The 17,903-nt window shown below is 42.3% G+C and overlaps 1 protein-coding gene across 11 annotated transcripts in view; it reads right to left on the bottom strand.

Moving 5' to 3' along the window:
• Window positions 1–12,499: 12,499 nt before the first annotated feature.
• Window positions 12,500–17,903, bottom strand: part of LOC110524320 (SH2 domain-containing adapter protein D) — a 28,143-nt gene continuing 22,739 nt past the window's right edge. For 6 of the 11 annotated variants that reach the window (XR_016496235.1, XR_016496237.1, XR_016496234.1 and 3 more), the window contains 2 exons: window positions 16,387–16,506; window positions 12,500–13,481 (listed from right to left, as the gene is read on the bottom strand). Coding sequence is in view for 4 of the 11 variants with exons in the window: in XM_090235566.1 (XP_090091692.1) it covers window positions 13,295–13,481; window positions 16,387–16,506 (307 nt within the window). In the remaining 7 variants the exon portion in view is untranslated. Of the gene's footprint in view, window positions 13,482–16,090; window positions 16,507–17,903 lie in introns of all 11 variants that reach the window. The other 5 variants (XR_016496233.1, XR_016496238.1, XR_016496232.1 and 2 more) reach the window with 2 other exon arrangements.

Below are 17,903 nucleotides of genomic sequence, written 5' to 3'. Positions count from 1 at the left end.
TCATTACACAGGGTTCACATACATGTAAGGGGGCAAGAAAAAGTATGTAGAGGTAAAGTGACTATGCATGGATAATAAACAGAGAGTAGCAGCAGTGTAAAAATGGGGGCGGGTGTCAATGCAAATAGTCTGGTGGCCATTTGATTAGCTGTTCAGGAGTATTTTGGCTTCGGAGTAGAAGCTGTTAAGAAGCCTTTTGGACCTAGACTTGGCACTCTGTACCGCTTGCCGTGCGGTAGCAGAGAGAACAGTCTTTGACTAGGGTGGCTGGAGTCTTTGGCAATTTTTTGGGCCTTCCTCTGACACCGCCTGGTATAGAAGTCCAGGATGGCAGGAAGCTTTGCACCAGTGATCTACTGGGCTGCACGCACTACCCTCTGTAGTGCCTTGCTCTCGGAGGCCGAGCATTTGCCATACCAGGCGGTGATGCAACCAGTCAGGATGCTCTTGATGGTGCAGCTGTAGAACTTTGAGGATCTGAGGACCCATGCCACATCTTTTCAGTCTCCTGAGCAGGAATAGGCGTTGTCGTGCCCTCTTCACGACTGTCTTGGTATGTTTGGACCATGATAGTTTGTTGGTGATATGGACACCAAGGAACTTGAAGGTCTCAACCTGCTCCACTACAGTTCTGTCGATGAGAATGGGGGCGTGCTCGGTCCTCCTTTTCCTGTAGTCCACAATCATCTCCTTTGTTTTGATCACACTGAGGGAGAGGGTGTTGTCCTGGCACCACACTGCCAGGTTTCTGACCTCCTCCCTATAGACTGTCTATCTCTTCCATGGAACTGACTGAAGTCTTTGTTGCAAAACTGTTAGTAGCGGTAGAGGGGCCTCCACCATCATTATCAGAAACTTCTGTTACACTCTTCATGTGCCTTGTTAAGATGCTTTAGAAATCTAGGAAAAGTGGCAAATACATGTGAACAACCAACCTGACCACACTTTGAATGCAGAAATTTCCCTGAACAAAGACCGCAGAATAACTTCAGATGTTTTACAAGGCTATTGGCATTTGCAAACAAAACAAAAAAATTGTCTCAAATAGATCTGTTAAATGCGACATTCTGGCCCTCAGCTCTGCTACCCTGGGATTCACTTTAGTTGTATCAACGTCAATTTCGTAGATTGTTGTTTGCCGAAAAGTGTACATGTTTGCCAGACCCTGACTGTATGAGGTACAAAGCTTTGAAAAGCTCATTAAAACAGCCCAGTGAGCCAGATGCCTTACAAGGTACAGCATGTTTGTCAATCACAATTAAGTAGGCGTGAATGCTCGTTCTCTGGGTCCCCACGGCAAACAGATAGGGCTGTTGACTTCCGGTGATGGCATCAAGAGTATGCTGGTCCCTGCCTAGAAGACAATGTATCGTTAGAACATCTACTATGAAATCTCACAAAATCTACTATAAGTCTCACAGGCCAGACAGTAGTGATTCTTATATGTATACTGCGACAGTTGTAGTAGTTTAACTAGTAAGTGCTATTATAGCAGTAAAGGTCATGATAGTGTTCTTTGCTGGGGTAAGTGTTTGTACACTTGAGGGAGAGAGTGGTGAAGTGGAGGGATCAAGATACAGCGACACAATTTGCCTATAATTGTGTTGAATTGTAGCCTGAACTTAAGGAACTTCAGCTGCGTGTCTTGCTGACAATTTTCCTGGCTTGTTGTGGCCTTGAGCGGAGGGAGGCAGAAGATGGTCGAGGATAAGAATAGATGACATGTCACTGTCCCAGCCTAGAAACACTAATTTAACCCACTTCACTTTCAACCACAATCCTAAAATTCTTCTCCCTCCCACATGCCCATACTAGAACTTAATATTATAGTGTAAAGTGGTATGTCTGTACCCTTATCCACCTCAGCTGCGAACTCAGCATTGTGTATCAGGTCCCGAAGCTCAGTTTTTGGTGGGAGTCCATGGCTCTGCAGGACGACCTTCTGTTTGAAGACAGTAGGCCATTTCTTCAGGAATTTTGTGGAAGTAGCATCACCAAACATCAGTCCAAAATCTTGCTCCATCTACAGACAAGACACACAAAGACAAGATTGCAGCTACCAGATTTCTAAGACATGGTCCTGTCACCTTTGAAGGTTAATAGGACAGGAACACGCAACACTGGTATAAACAGTCCAACCAAACCCCATTACACTGAATTGTGAGAAAAACACGTAAAAAACAAGTCTCACTCCCTTATGAACACACCATCATATGCCTACACCCGAGCGAACACAAACCATACACACTCAAATAAAATACTTATGCATGCCAACTAGCTGCAGCCTCCTTTTGCAGGTGCTTCAGTCTCCATACCAAGTAGCCACTCCAGTCTTCTGCATTCTAAATGGTGGGCCTAGATAAACAAAGACAAGAAATAAACAAACCTTTTGTTCACATGAAGCAAATGTGTCACTGGTGCATGTTAGAATCTGGAAGAAAAGTTTAGCAGTAGCAGGGACTGTAAAGTTTAATGCTCCTCAGTCACCTTCACATACACAAAGCCTGATTGATGTTATCTTCAATTACAAGTTACCGAGGAGGAGCATATAAACTGCAACAGTGCCATGTCAGACAGCTTTTCACCTTAAAAAGTGATTTAAAAAATGCTGTTTTTATCATTTGATGTGGCCGTTTCACTATCAGTAGATTGTGCCTTTAAAACAGTAAAATCATTTTTTTAAAATTGTCACCACTTCCCCTTGGCCCTATAACCCTATCAGATCCATAGGGTGAAAGCTCCACAACTACACTGCTTACATCTATCCACAACCTTCAAATCTGCAAACATCAAAGGGCTAAGGTAAAGTGAATTGGGACCCTGATTTATTTTGTACTCACAGTCTGTCTTGCTTTTGCGGTCAGCCAGATAGGGGAACAAGGAAACTATTCCTGTTGCATATGCCTCTTCCTTCCCATGTCGTTGGAGACTTGTTCTGGACCCCAAAAATATACATAATTATTAGATTGGCAATAATACATGAATGCGAAACATTGATCTTAAATGCATAAAATATGTGATGGTTTACCCATGATCCTCTGTCATATTTGCAACCAATGTCTTGATCATATTACATCTGATGCTGTAATTCAAGCTTTTTGTCTGAGCATACTCGTTCATGATCCTTTCCCCTCCAGCTTTGCTCTGGAGAATGTCCTCAATCATCTAACAAAAAACACAACAGACACAGACCCTAGTACACCAGGGTTCTTTATCACAATAGTTTATTGATTCCTCGCTTCCTAAAATCCCATTTGATAATAAGACCCAATGTTCCTCTCCTAATTCGTTCTTCTGTAGTTAGTTTTGAGAAGGATGAGAAGAGGACACAAGGAGCCAAGGGTAGAAAAATTGAGAAAGAGCTCTGTGGTAGCCAGCCATCCTATTGGAGAGCTACTGTGAAACATTGGTTTCAGTCCTACTCCAACACCTGGCTATATCACTAAGCTGCACATTAGGATCTTCTAAAATAATTTAGGCCGATAAGAGCAGGACTGGAAAAAGCCCACATACTAAGTAACTCTGTTGGAATAGGCCTACCCAAAATCAAAGATGGAACCTCAGGAAGATCAATACAGTTTTTAATTATAAAAAGACAATTATTGCAAATAATGAAAGACTTACTTTGGCTGCACCGTCTTCCTCTGCTCTCCTTTTTCTGTTAGGACTTTGTCAGGGTAAGAGTGTCAGTCTGACGAACCACAAATATCCATGGAGCATTTTGCAGAAGAGTTAACAGAATCTGCCTATTAGATTAATAAATTAATGCTATGTTCTCAACAATGCTACAGGGATAATACAACCAAATTGCATATCTGTGTCTTTACATTTGACTGTTAGTCATACACTAACCCTATTTAGCATGATTTAAATGTCAGGCCAAAATAATATTTTAAGAAATCATGAACCTATAATTCTATTTTTCAAATCCATATTACTTACCTGAGGCGAATGCGAGGAAGAAAATATCAATGGCGGCAAAATCTAAATGTAACTGCTAATCTGTGGGCAGGATCACATTGACTACACTGATCACATTAGCAATACTTAATTATAAACACTCTATTTGAATTAACTCTGTGTTTTACCTCGTGGTCACAATCGGTCACTTAATTCCAAAAACTTTTAAAAGATGCTCTTTTCGAGAAAAATAATAATAGTAACTCTGCTGTAATGACTCGTCCTTATTTGCTGTGCAGGTGTTTTGCATTTTGTCAATGCGTCACACATTTTGATACTTGAGCGAGGGGCCCATCCAGCGGTCAGGCTCATCCCCTCAAACCCCAGAGGCAGGAGTCCTCTGACATAGGAGTCCTTATAGTAAAGTCGTTTCCCTTTTGGTTAACTCTTTTTATTGTTCTTGTTTTTTCATTATTTTTGAGGTTCATGTTAAGCAGACTTATGGTCCACTTTCTTTTGGTCTATATTGATGCATCATTGGGAATTTAAGGTCAGTGTGAACAGACTGGGGAGTGCCATAAAGAGAAGGTAATATCAAAGATGAAAAGAGAGCTGACATGTTATTCTGGAAGGAAACTCACATATCCCGTCCTGAACACGAGAAACTTGTTTTCTCTTCTTATAAAACAGGTAGAAAAGGGGGTTGCAATTTGGATCCCAAATTCAGTTCATTTTGAGTTGATATCAGAAATAAAAGACAAGGAGTGTAAATGTATATTTGTTAAATGTAAACTGTTTCATAAGGGAGTTACATTATTTTATGTACGTGGCCCCGGGGAGTGACATGGTCTTCTTTTTAAAAAAGTGTTTGATTTAGTTGCCACAGAAACCTCTGGCACTTATCTGTGGAGGGGATATTCCACATGATTTTAAACAAGAAAATGGACAGCATGAATCAGAATAGGAAAAGGAGTCTGGTTGCTAAAAGATCAATAGGATATTACAAGATTTAGGACCGATTGATGTATGGCACAACTTCCATATGTCAGAAAGGGAATATACTTTTTACTCAGTCTGCCACACTGAATACTACAGGTTAGACGACCTTTTCATGTACAGTGCAGATAGGCACAGGTTTAAGGATTGTAGGGTCAGGCAGAGGGACTTATCAGACCATAATGGAGTTTACTTAACTGCACATTTATAGCCAACCAAGAAATACTCTATGAGGCTTAACACAAGCATGCTGAAGGATACAGCTTTCAAGGATCAATAAAAACAGAATTAAACATCTATCTGGAGAATCATGAAAACGGGGAAGTATCTCCTGCTACACTGTGGGATGCAGCTAAGTCACTTAGAGGGAAGATCATAGCCACATCACTCAAGAAAATGATTACAGTACAGAAACGAATGAAATTACATTAAACATTAGGAAGCTTAGAATGCTCTCATAGTGATCTCAAAGGACCCTGTTATATTGTGTGAGATTCATAAGGTAAAACAGGAAATGTATCAGATATATAGTGAAGAAGTAAAGAAAAAGCTCAGGTTCCTTAAACCATGATATTATGAAGCAGGCTCAAAGGCAAATAAATCACTAGATTGGAGACTCAGAAAACAACTTGCACAGAATACATAACATTTTTTTTTAAAAACAGTTTATATGCAAATTGGATGAAATACAGAATGCATTTGAATCATACTATACAAATCTCGGTCCAAGCAACCAGAGAAGGTAGACGCACAGACAGTACAGCATTTTTATTATTCACTTGACTGAAATTGGGACAGAGCAAAATGATAGACTTATTTCAGAAATAACCACTGAAGAAACGAATACTGCAATATCTCCGCCTCCGCCACCGCGGAGAGAAGCCTTAATATCTTTAATTCCAAAGAAGGGTAAAGATAAGGAATCCCCAATCCCAGAATTGATTGACGGGGATCAAACTGGTTTCACACGAAATAGACAGATACAGGACAGCACGAGTGCTATATTAATCCATCTAGATGCAGAAAAAACATTTGATTCAGTGGGTTGGGATTATCTATTCGAAGTTATGGATAGATGTGGTTTCAACAAAGAAGTGATACTTTGCATCAAAACACTGTATTCATATCCGACTGCCAGAATAATGATTAATGGACATTTGTCACAAACAATACGTCTAGAACGAGGGGCAAGACAAGGCTGTAATCTGTTATTCCTTAAAACCCCAGGTTCAAGTGTACCTAGATTGATGGATGTTTGACAATCATTTGGAACATATTCAGGGTATGTGCTTAATGTACACAAGACCCAAGCCCTAGTATTTAATTATTCCCCATGGCAAGAGCTGGAGAGCAGATATATCTTCCAGTGGACCTCTTAATCCATTAATTATCTTGGAGTAAATCTACCAAAAGATACAGGCAAACTTAATGACATAAATGATGTTGCTATCAGCAAGACAATATGACATGTGGAATTCACTTCCTTTGGATCTTAGTAGTAGAATTGAAACAATCAAAATGAATATCTTGCCGAGGTTACTGTATTTGTTCCAATCACAGCCCCCCATAGAAATCCTACCTAAACAGTTTAGGGATAAACTGATATCAAGGTTTATCTGAAACAGTAAGAGGCCACAAATTAGATACACAACATTAAAATTACTGAAAGACTAAAATATACATTTTACATCAGCCCAATTGAGACATCTGGTGTGTTGGTGCAATTCAGAATTTGAATCTAAATGGAAATACATTGAGACTACTTTGATAGAGACACCCACAGTCAGTTTTGGGTAGTAATGACATAATGGAAAGACACAATAGACACAATCAGGGGATTCATTTCTCTCAAGACATGGTTTAGGGTAGTCAAGCAATTTCATTTAGACAGAGAGGTGCCCGCATAAGACCCCAGATTCATCCATGCAACTCAGGATAACAGATTTAAACAGTGGACCCAAAGAGGCATCACATCATTTTGTACAATTATAAGGAATGGGGCTCCAGATCGCGTTCAGGACCTAAGTAAAAAAACATGGCTTGAATAACAAGATTTTTACAAATACCAACAGGTTCGACAGTACTTTTAAAAATAATTAAAAAGTGATTGACCCTTCGAGCGTACCAGAATTATTCAATAACGCATACAACTTGGAGTACAAAAAAAAGAGAGAGTGTGTTTTCAATGGCGGATCACTCATATCTTTTGGTCATTCCCCGCTATTGAATCCTACTGGGGAGAAATAAGATCTTTAATTAGAAATGGGTTTTGACATAGAACAAACATTCATTACTCTCTATTTAGGGGAAATACCTGCAATACTTGTTGAAAGTCCTACTGGCTGCCAGTAAAAAGGCTATCACTAAATGTTAAACAAATACACTATATGGAGCCCATTACTTTAAGAAGACAGAAAGACAGAGGCCAGGAATACCGGGAAAAATGGGTTTCGTACTTCGATGTTGTCTAATTCAAAGATGGTGTTATGATAACTCATTTGATGTACGTGGGATGAGTGCTGTACCTGGCTGCCCATTTTGTGTTTGTGTGTTCTTCAATAAAAAAAAACTGGGTCAACGGAAACCTGCCTACTGTTGGTTTACTGTCAAAACAAATCTACTCAATGTCATCATGTAATCTCTCAACAAACTGTCTGTAGCCTGAATGAAATGGCATGCACTTCAATATTTAGTCAGTCCAGGTGAAACATGAATGTGAAAATGTATAGGCCTACATTACACTCGAATATTGAAGTGTGTTTCTACTGGCAGACACTAAAATCTGTCACCCAGAGAGACATAAAATAACATGTCCAGTTATGGATGACTATTCCTTAGATATAATCAGCAGTTAGGACATTTTCACATCACTTGCTGATACCAGTCAATAACTGGTAATAAGCACTGCTTCACAAACATCCACGTCAAAAACAGTTTGGACCTCCAACTGGGTCAAAGTCATATTACACACCTTAAATTGTGCTATCAAAGTAAATAAGCATCACCAGTGTGCTGTGATGGTCTTAGACATGGTGGATTTGTATCATTCTCTGTGAATAATGGCTGTTAGCACATGAGTCATGTGAACATGGTGGAGGACAAGAGAGTTCTGCTGGCATTCCACTGAGCCCACTGGGGTCTGTGTGTTAGAAGACAAAGACTCCATCTGGCCTCCACCAAAGGCTGTGCCAGTGTGGAGAATTTCTACCATTCACAAGACCATGGGTTCCTCTTCACAAGCTCAGGGGTGGAGAGGGTCAGAGCATTGTGAGGTTGAGGGGGCTGGTTAGTGTCACTCGCACCCCAGAGTCCCAGATTATCCTCCTGTTCGCTGCTTTCTCCATCACAACTGAATCTCTCTCTCTCTCACACACACACACACCTCCTCAATCCAATGTAATTGTATCTGGAACAATAAGAGCTGGTATCCAGACAGGCTTTAGTGATAAGCTTCCCAGGATCAGGAGATTTATCTGGGAGCAGGCTCGGGGAGAGAGTTCAAAGGTTATTGCACAGGATATTATGGCAGTGTTGAACACCCCACTTACCCATGCCCCATTGCCTTTTAATCACCCCCTAAACATTACCCAAGCATAACCCCTCAACCAGCTATGTGCACTGTGGAACACTGAAATGTTGCTTACACATTAATAATGCATGGGCATTGCCAGAAATATACATGACCAACTGTAGATTCTCAAGTGCCTCCTCTCAACTTTAATGTAAAAATCAAATTGTGACTAGGGCTGTTACGGTGACCGTATTACCACCACACCGGCGCTCACGAGTCATGATGGCAGTCAAATTCCATGTGACCATTTAGTCACGGTAATTAGGCTTCTCCAGGCTCTGATGCTGCTGCTAGTCATTTTAAGAAAGTGAGAAAGACCCGAGCAGTTAGAAGGGAATTATAATTATTATTATATTCAGCCCAAGGGGATAATGGCCACTGGGTGCAAAAGGCATGGATTTTTTTTAGTAGGATTATGGCCCCACATAGCAGATGCAGCCAGGAAATTTGAGGCATTATCAAGTGCTTGTCAAATTGTGAATGAGAGACTGATGAAGTGTGTACAGCCTGCACAAGAAACAAAGCAGAGCTCATCGTTAGAGTTGCATCATGCAGCCTTAGAATGTATTAAAAATCTAAACATATAGCCCAATGTTTGTAGAACTGAAGTTACATAAATAACTAAATTAAGCATTAAGGAGTACCGTTTTTTGTTAACCACTCAACATATTTTATTTATCTATACTCAATTGTATTTGTCATACTTTAAAACAATATAAAATAATACTAAGAAATTCTAAGCAAATCTTGTCTGCTAAATTAACTGTGTAGCCACATGCCTGTGGGCCCAACAGGGCCCAACATAAGGCAGTACAGAGTATACTATTCTGTTCTTCTGAAATAGACTACATTTTCTTCATATCATGTTTCTTTAGATCCGTCTAAAATAAATAAGGGATTTATTGTGATGGTGTAGGCTATATTACATGGATTGATTAGACTTTTTAAAATGTAGATATTCCAAAAGGTCTGCATCAGTGGCTTGTAGGCTGTACGTGGAAGCCACGAGATGCTAAATGTGTTTACGTTAATTTACGGTCAATTACCGTGAGACCGGCAGTTATTTGCTTGACAATCACAAGCTATCAACATTTCATGACCGCCACAGCCCTAATTGTAACTGATACGATTATTCTCCATTAAGGGAAAGGGGGATACCTAGTCAGTTGTACAACTGAATGCCTTCAAGTGAAATGTGTTGTCTGCATTTAACCCAACCCCTCTCAATCGGAGGTGCGGGGGGCTTCCTTAATCGACATCCACATCTTCGGCACCTGGGGAACAGTGGGTTAACTGCCTTGCTCAGGGGGAGGATGACAGATTTTACCTTGTCAGCTCGGGGATTCGATCCAGCAACCTTTCAGTTACTGGTCCAACGCTCTAACCACTAACATTGTCAGCTAAGTAAAGTTATACCCATTTTATAGGGATTAATGATGAATGCTGTAGGTGTTCGTAATTGTAGACCTATGAATGGTGTCCATCCATTTCCGACAGGGGCAGGCAGTGTAAAGTGGTCTAAGCAGCAGCCCCACTCCACCACTCATACCCTACCTCCTCAATCCCCCTCCACCTCCCCCATCCAGCTGCTTTTGTGACCCATCTCAGATCGCAGGATCTGGGGCCTGATGGCACGCACACACCTGCCCAGACAGACAGCCACGCTCCCCCAGTTGGCTGCCCAGCCTCATTGCTGCAGCACAACTGCAGAGATTAGTGTCTGTGGGGGCATGTGACAGGGGAGACTGTGTCCCTGGCTCACCATGCGTGGCCCCCACTTGTGGCAGTGCGTGTGCGCACAGCTGGGTATTTTTCTCTGCCCCATGCATGCAAGCCTCGAGCTTTGTGTGTGTGTGTATGAGAAATCTGTGTGTGGTGGTGTCACCCATGACTAGCCTTGAGTTTGTGTGTGTGTGTGTTGGAAGTGTAAATCTCTAGGTGTGTGCGTCTCTGTGTGTGTTATGGGTGCGACATTTCTCTGGCTCCACAGTGATCACAGGTGTCTGTTCCTCTCAGTCTAAGAGATTACCAGCTGCTGCCATATTATAATCCACACCCCACACGCCTCATATTACAAACATTCTGATAAGGCAGCTGGATATTCCGTGCAATGCATGTATACGTATAGGTGGTCTTGGCCAAAAGTTTTGAGAATGACAGAATGTTATGAAGAGTGATCAAATGAATTGCAATTAATTGCAAAGTCCCTCTTTGCCATGCAAATGAACTGAATCCCCCAAAAACATTTCCACTGCATTTCAGCCATGCCACAAAAGGACCAGCTGACATGTCAGTGATTCTCTCGTTAACACAGGTGTGAGTGTTGACGAGGACAAGGCTGGAAATCGCTCTGTCGTGCTGATTGAGTTTGAATAACAGACTGGAAGCTTCAAAAGGAGGGTGGTGCTTGGAATCATTGTTCTTCCTCTGTCAACCATGGTTACCTGCAAGGAAACACGCAAACACGCGCCCTCATCATTGCTTTGCACAAAAATGGCTTCACAGGCAAGGATATTGCTGCCAGTAAGATTGCACCTAATTCAACCATTTTTCGGATCATCAAGAACTTCAAGGAGAGCGGTTCAATTGTTGTGAAGAAGGCTTCAGGGCGCCCAAGAAAGTCCAACAAGCGCCAGGACCGTCTCCTAAAGTTGATTCAGCTGCAGGATCGGGGCACCATCAGTACAGAGCTTGCTCAGGAATGGCAGCAGGCAGGTGTGAGTGCATCTGCATGCACAGTGAGGTGAAGTTTTGGGGGATGGCCTGGTGTCAAGAAGGGCAGCAAAGCAGCCACTTCTCTCCAGGAAAAACATCAGGGACAGACTGATATTCTGCAAAAGTTACTGCTGAGGAATGGGGTAAAGTCGTTTTCTCTGATGAATCCCCTTTCCGATTGTTTGGGGCATCCGGAAAAAAGCTTGTCCGGAGAAGACAAGGTGAGCGCTACCAACAAAAACCCACAAATTCTGACAAACTCCAAGCATTGATTATGCAAGAATGGGCTGCCATCAGTCAGGATGTGGCCCAGAAGTTAATTGACAGCATGCCAGGGCGGATTGTAGAGGTCTTGAAAAAGAAGGGTCAACACTGCAAATATTGACTCTTTGCATCAACTTCATGTAATTGTCAATAAAAGCCTTTGACACTTATGAAATGCTTGCAATCATACTTCAGTATTCCATAGTAACATCTGACAAAAATATCTAAAAGGCACTGAAGCAGCAAACTTTGTGGAAATTAATATTTGTGTCATTCTCAAAACTTTTGGCCATGACTGTACAGTACCCGCACATGCAACCATATTCAAACAAAACCCTTATAGAAATCCTCTCCGCCCACAATAATAACATAGGATGCTTATCTGAACACACAAAACAAGCAGTTTAGGGAGAACGCTGAAAAGATATAATCACTATGCTTGTGGATTACTTAGTACACTTACGACATTCGTATTACTCATCGTTATTGTTATTAGTCTTGTGTTTGAGTACAGGAATACAGACGCGACACTCTTTCCCTCCCTTGCGCCTACGCTCTTTTCCCCCCTCTCAAGAGTGAGTGATCTCGCTTGTCTCTGCTCTTCGTCCCACTGGTAATCAGCCGCCGCATTTGGCTCAGTAATGAAAGCAATCCCAGTGCCTTTCACTCCAGCAAACCCTAAATAATGAGACCTGCCTTCCTCTCCTTCTCGCTACACTCGCCGCTCCCCCTGCTGCCCTAATGGCTGGGGAAGAGCCTGCGTCTGCTGGAGTAGAGGAAACATGGACATTCGCATGCTTTTGTAGTCCACCATCCTCTCCGTGTTCCACTCAGAGTTCTGCAAATCTAGGTCTAATCTCAAGGTAGGTACAGTACTGGCTATTCCCAAAATGCAAAGATCATGAGTGTCAATCCATGTGAGAGTTTTTTTTTTCTTTCTGAGAATTAACATGTTAAAAAAATGACACCACATCAGATTAGTCCTCAGTCTTATCTACATAATCAGACACTGTGATGCTCGTCGTTCCACATGATGCACAAAGCAGACACGGCTCTTTAAGAAACGGTTTATTGTTGAACACAGCAGGTAAATGAGAAAACATCTTATCCATAATTACAATCAGAGACGACAACAATGCCATTGATTATGACGACCCAGATAATAAGAATATTCATTAAACCATAACACCAATTACCACTGATATGGCCATTTATATGGCGGTTTAAACCTTTGTCTCGCCATTGAAAATTGTTCTGGTCAACTACAGAGCACTGCAACCAGTCAGTGACAGTGTCCAGACAAACAGATCATATGACAACCACACGGCAACAGTAGGACAATCAGACAGCTGCTGCTACAACAGCCATACAGTAAGTGACGCGGGTTGACACTAGTTCGTCAACATAAAGCATTGACAAATAGGTTTACTTAACAGTACAGAGAGAATCAAATCAACAAAGGTTTGTGTGAGTAGAACCACGTTTTCCCTCAGACTGTCAACCAGTGGAGCAGTACAGGCAGCAGCACTAGCTCAGTGAGAAGCTCATTCTGCAACAGTCAGTCCAGATAGCATCCCAGGTAGGCTACAGAGAGGTGGTGTTGGTACAGTCCAGGTATTGCGTTTCATATGAATCTGTTCCCAGATCAGAGAGATTTGGCACAACAGAAACGAGACGGTCTGTGAAGGTACTGACAAGCCAGCAGATGCTGAATCCTCAACAAAATAGTCTAGTCCAACGAGAGCACAGATGGCCTGATTGACTTGAATATTAAAGGAATTTACACAATCTAAAGTCAATGTCCAATCACAATGTGACCCAGGATTCCAGGACCATTGTCCCAGAAAATCAGAGGGTCTGTACGAGGACAGGGAAGAGCAGAGACAGGTGTTCGGCTCCTCTGATTGGTAGCTTGTGTGTGGTGTAGAAGTGGATGACCTCTGGGATGGTGTTGAATGGCAGGCTGTTCTGCCCCAGGACGTACTTTCCATCCTTACACTGGCTGAACTTTATGTGCATGAAGCCTTGGCAGCTCCTGAGAGAGAAGGCCGAAGGGCAGAGTCATGGACCACATGATGACACACTGGAAGTGACATAGACAGCCTACTTTTTTCTGGCATTTTATGAGGTATTTCTTACCCAGATTTAACAACATATCATAATGTTGGACTAGTAAGAAGAGAGAGAAGGGGGAATTATACAGTATAAATTAGTAATGTAATGGCTTGTGAGAGACAAGACAAAGATGATGAGAGAGAGAGCGACGGAGAGGAAGCAAGCAATACAGAACTAGCAGTAGCGCAGTGCTACACCTCCCCTTTAAGAGCAAGCTGCCATCATGATGTATGTCTAATTATAGAAGCAGAGGGAAAGACAATTGGCTCTAATTGGTCATCATTAGTTTGCAAAATCAACAATGGAAGACTAGGGAAATCTGTTGTTCTACACAATGCAATAACAACAAACAGAACCAGCATCACTACATTGCTAATTAGCTATGGCTTATTTTTTGTGTTCTTTGGAACACATTCCCATCAGGCTTGAAAAGTACACTACATGACCCAAAATATGTGGACACCTGTTTGTTGAACATCTCATTCCAAAATCATGGGCATTCATATTGAATTGGTCCCCCATTTGCTGCCATAGCAGCCTCCACTCTTCTGGGAAGGCTTTCAACTAGATGTTGGAACATTGCTGCAGGAACTTGCTTCCATTCTGCCACAAGAGCATTAGTGAAGAAGGGCACTGATGTTGGGCGATGAGGCATGGCTCGTGTTCCAATTCATCCCAAAGGTGTTCAATGGGGTTGAGGTCAGGGCTCTGTGCAGGCCAGTCAAGTTCTTCCACACTAATCTCGACAAACCATTTCTGTATGGACCTCGCTTTGTGCACGGGGGCATTGTCATGCTGAAACAGGAAAAGGCCTTCCCCAAACTGTTGCCACAAAGGTGGAAGCACAGAATCGTCTAGAATGTCATTGTATAATGTAGCATTAAGATTTCCCTTCACTGGAACTAAGGGGCCTAACCCGAACCATGAAAAACAGCCCCAGACCATTATTCTTCCTCCACCAACCTTTACAGTTGGTACTATGCATTCGAGCAGGTAGCGTTCTCCTAGCATCCGCCAAACCCAGATGTGTCCGTTGGACTGCCAGATGGTGAAGCGCGATTCATCACTCCAGAGAACGCGTTTCCACTGCTCCAGAGTCCAATGGCGCCAAGCTTTACACAACTCCAGCCGACACTTGGCATTGCGCATGGTGATCTTAGGCTTGTGTGCGGCTGCTCGGCCCTGGACACCTATTTCATGAAGCTCCCTGCAAACAGTTCTTGTGCTGACATTTCTTCCAGTCAGTTTGGAACTCGGTGGTGTTGCTACCAAGAACAGACTATTTTTACGCACTACAGCACTCAGTGGTCCCATTCTGTGAGCTTGTGTGACCTACGTTTCCACTTCACAATAACAGCACTTACAGTTCCCCCGGGGCAGCTCTAGCAGGTCAGAAATTTGACGTACTGACTTGTTGGAAAGGTGGCATCCTATGACGGTGCTACGTTGAAAGTCACTGAGCAATTCAGTAAGGCCATTCTACTGCCAATTTCTGTCTATGGAGATTACATGGCTTTGTGAACCTGTCAGCAACGGGTGTGGCCGAAATAGCCAAATCCACTAATTTGAAGGGGTGTCCACACACTTTATTATATATAGTCTGTGTTTCATATTAAATCACAGATCCATGACAAGCTGTTAGAGAAAAATCCCTCTTGAAGAGACATGATTTGTCTGTGTATTTGCCTCATCCATATTGGTGTGATGCTGGGCTGTGTGTCAGTCTGTTTCCATGCCGACTCACTCTACTGGTTCTCTATCGCTTTGATTCCATCTCCAACTACCTCTGGCATGTCTCCCTCACAACAATTTAGAGACACAAAGCACCTGCCAGTCTAAAGATCAAACCACTGCTTCTTTCAGACCCCTGGACCTCCTATTGTGAGACGAGGGCCACATACTGTAGCTTTGTCATTTCACACGTCAGCCTGTCTATTTGAGCTGTTAACATCGGCGGGTGTGTGTTTGTGTGTGTGTTTGAGTGACATTGCATCCGTGTGATGTCTGTGAGGCTGAAAATGAGAACCTCTAATGTAGTGTGCGTGCGTGCACTCAGGCGTGCCTGTGTGTGGCCCACAGAAGGTGATTCATATTCATTAGTGATTGGAAAGCGGCTGATGTGAGAGCTGCAGTGTGCTGTATCTGCCTGATTACCACTCAGAGAGAGAAGAGGTGCTGGGGAAGAGAGGGGGAATGAGAGTGAGGGAGGGAGAAAAAGGGGGAGAGTGATGGAGAAGGGGATTTAAGGATCAAGCTAGTAATTAGAGAGAAGAGATTTGACCATATAAGCACTATTATGCGGCGTGAAGGACTATTGAGAAGAAAATCAGTCTTCAAATGGGTTGAGGGAGGAGGAGAGAGAAAGCAGAGGAGGTTAAGAGAGACAGATGGAGGCCTACATACAGTGAGATAGAAGCTCAGTAGGGAAGGTGGCTGCACGTATACAGTACACAGTACACAGTACACTTGCCTTTATTTAACTACGCAAGTCAGTTAAGAACAAATTCCTATTTTACAATGACGGCCTACCCCTGCCAAACCTTCCCCTAACCCGGACGACGCTCCCGATCGTGGCCGGTTGTGATACAGCCCGGGATCGAACCAGGGTCTGTAGTGACGCCTCTAGACCACTGCGCCACTCGGGAGACAATCAAGTCAGAGCAGTTAAATCGGAGGATGATTCAATAAATATTCTAACCTACTGTACTTATTGGACTCATACCATTTGACTCAAACTATTTGACTCATACTGTATTTAAGTGCATTAGCAATGATTTGATGTTGCTGTTCAGATGTAAATGGTGTGATTATGTTGAGCTTTATACCGTAGTGAGAGAGAGTAGTCGTTGAGGCTGGTCTGGCTGTTCCTCACCAGGTAGCTACACTCCTTACACAGGGTCAACAGAGACTCTGCCTCTGACCGCGACAGTGCCCCGTGGTACCACCTGACAGATACACAACATGAATGGAGGGAGGGAAAAAGACATGGGGCCTCATTTATCAAAAGGTTGATATATATCAAATTTGAACTTGACAGGAAAGTGTGCATATCTCCATGCAAATCTCAGACCATGCGTACGCACAACTTTGGGTTAAAGAATTGTATTACAAGCAAACATTGTTATTTTGGGGGAAATGGAGGTGTTTGACGCACAGAATTTTATATTTATTGAAGGCTAACAAAAGCACTAAAACGCAGGCTAATTATATAACAGATGCGTTTGCCGTCGGTAAGGAGTTCGCAGAGCAGCATGCAGCCTAATATGTTTCTATGAGTCTTATAATATGGTCTGAAATCATAATCATATTTACTGACATAACTGGTTAATTCCACGCTACACAAAAAATTATTAGGCTACTACTTATTCATCGCTCATTCAATAGCCAAGGAGCACAACATCATAGCCCACTTAATCTCAGAGCCTATACCAAGACAGGAAATAGAAACAATCAATTGACACACAAAATACTGAACAACAATTTGTATTTTGCATAGTGTGGGTTATAGTACTTACTTTTACTTTTAAAAAAATAAATCAAATACGCAGCAAGTGTTGGTATTCGCTATAAGCGGCACGCATTTTTTGTTTGAAAAAGTAACAGCAAAAGATGAAAAGATTAGCCCACACATCTACAGAAATGTGTTCCAATTTACCATTGTGCTTTCTTTTAGAAACAGACATGGCCCAGTTGCAATATTTCCAAATCCTACAGCAAATGAGGGTGTTTACGTTACCATAAAGGTGAATGGAGGACGTTTTCCAGGCAGGGGTGTATACAATATGGCTCTGATTTATCCATTTAAAAAAATGTGGATATGTTGCGTATGACCGTTTAATACATTCCAATAAGTTGTGATGCGAGCAAATCCTAGAATCTCCACCTACGCCAAAGTTTAGTACGAAATGTACACATGGTTGATAAATTAGGCCCCTGGAGTACTGTGCAATGTCAAATATTAGTGGTAAATTGAGGGATTTTATTTTGTGACATACAGTACACAGATGTGAAAATATAGTGACGTGCAAATATTTGATTTCCACTATTGTTGAAATGTGTTTCTGTATGTGCAAATGTGTCATGTAGTGTGTTATAACCATGTTTCTTCTCACTTTAAACAAGCAAGGTCTCCTTTAGTCACTGTTTACTAACTCTGGCAGATGGCACAGGGGTCGGACTGAGACCAGACCACACTCACTCAAACATGAGTAGGGCTCTCCAGTGGATCCTATAACAACCCTTACAAGACCACCTGGGAGAGTAATGTACTACCCTCTCACTTCATGTACCATAGCCTGGTGTGCAAATATATGATTGATTAGTAGAGTTTGTTCATTCATAT

This window comes from Oncorhynchus mykiss, chromosome 5 (assembly GCF_057628025.1).
Source record: "Oncorhynchus mykiss isolate SJ-2025 chromosome 5, ASM5762802v1, whole genome shotgun sequence".
Taxonomy (NCBI): Eukaryota; Metazoa; Chordata; class Actinopteri; order Salmoniformes; family Salmonidae; genus Oncorhynchus; species Oncorhynchus mykiss.
The sequence above is the reverse complement of the archived record's forward strand: the minus strand, read 5'-3'. Positions and strand labels throughout refer to the sequence as shown.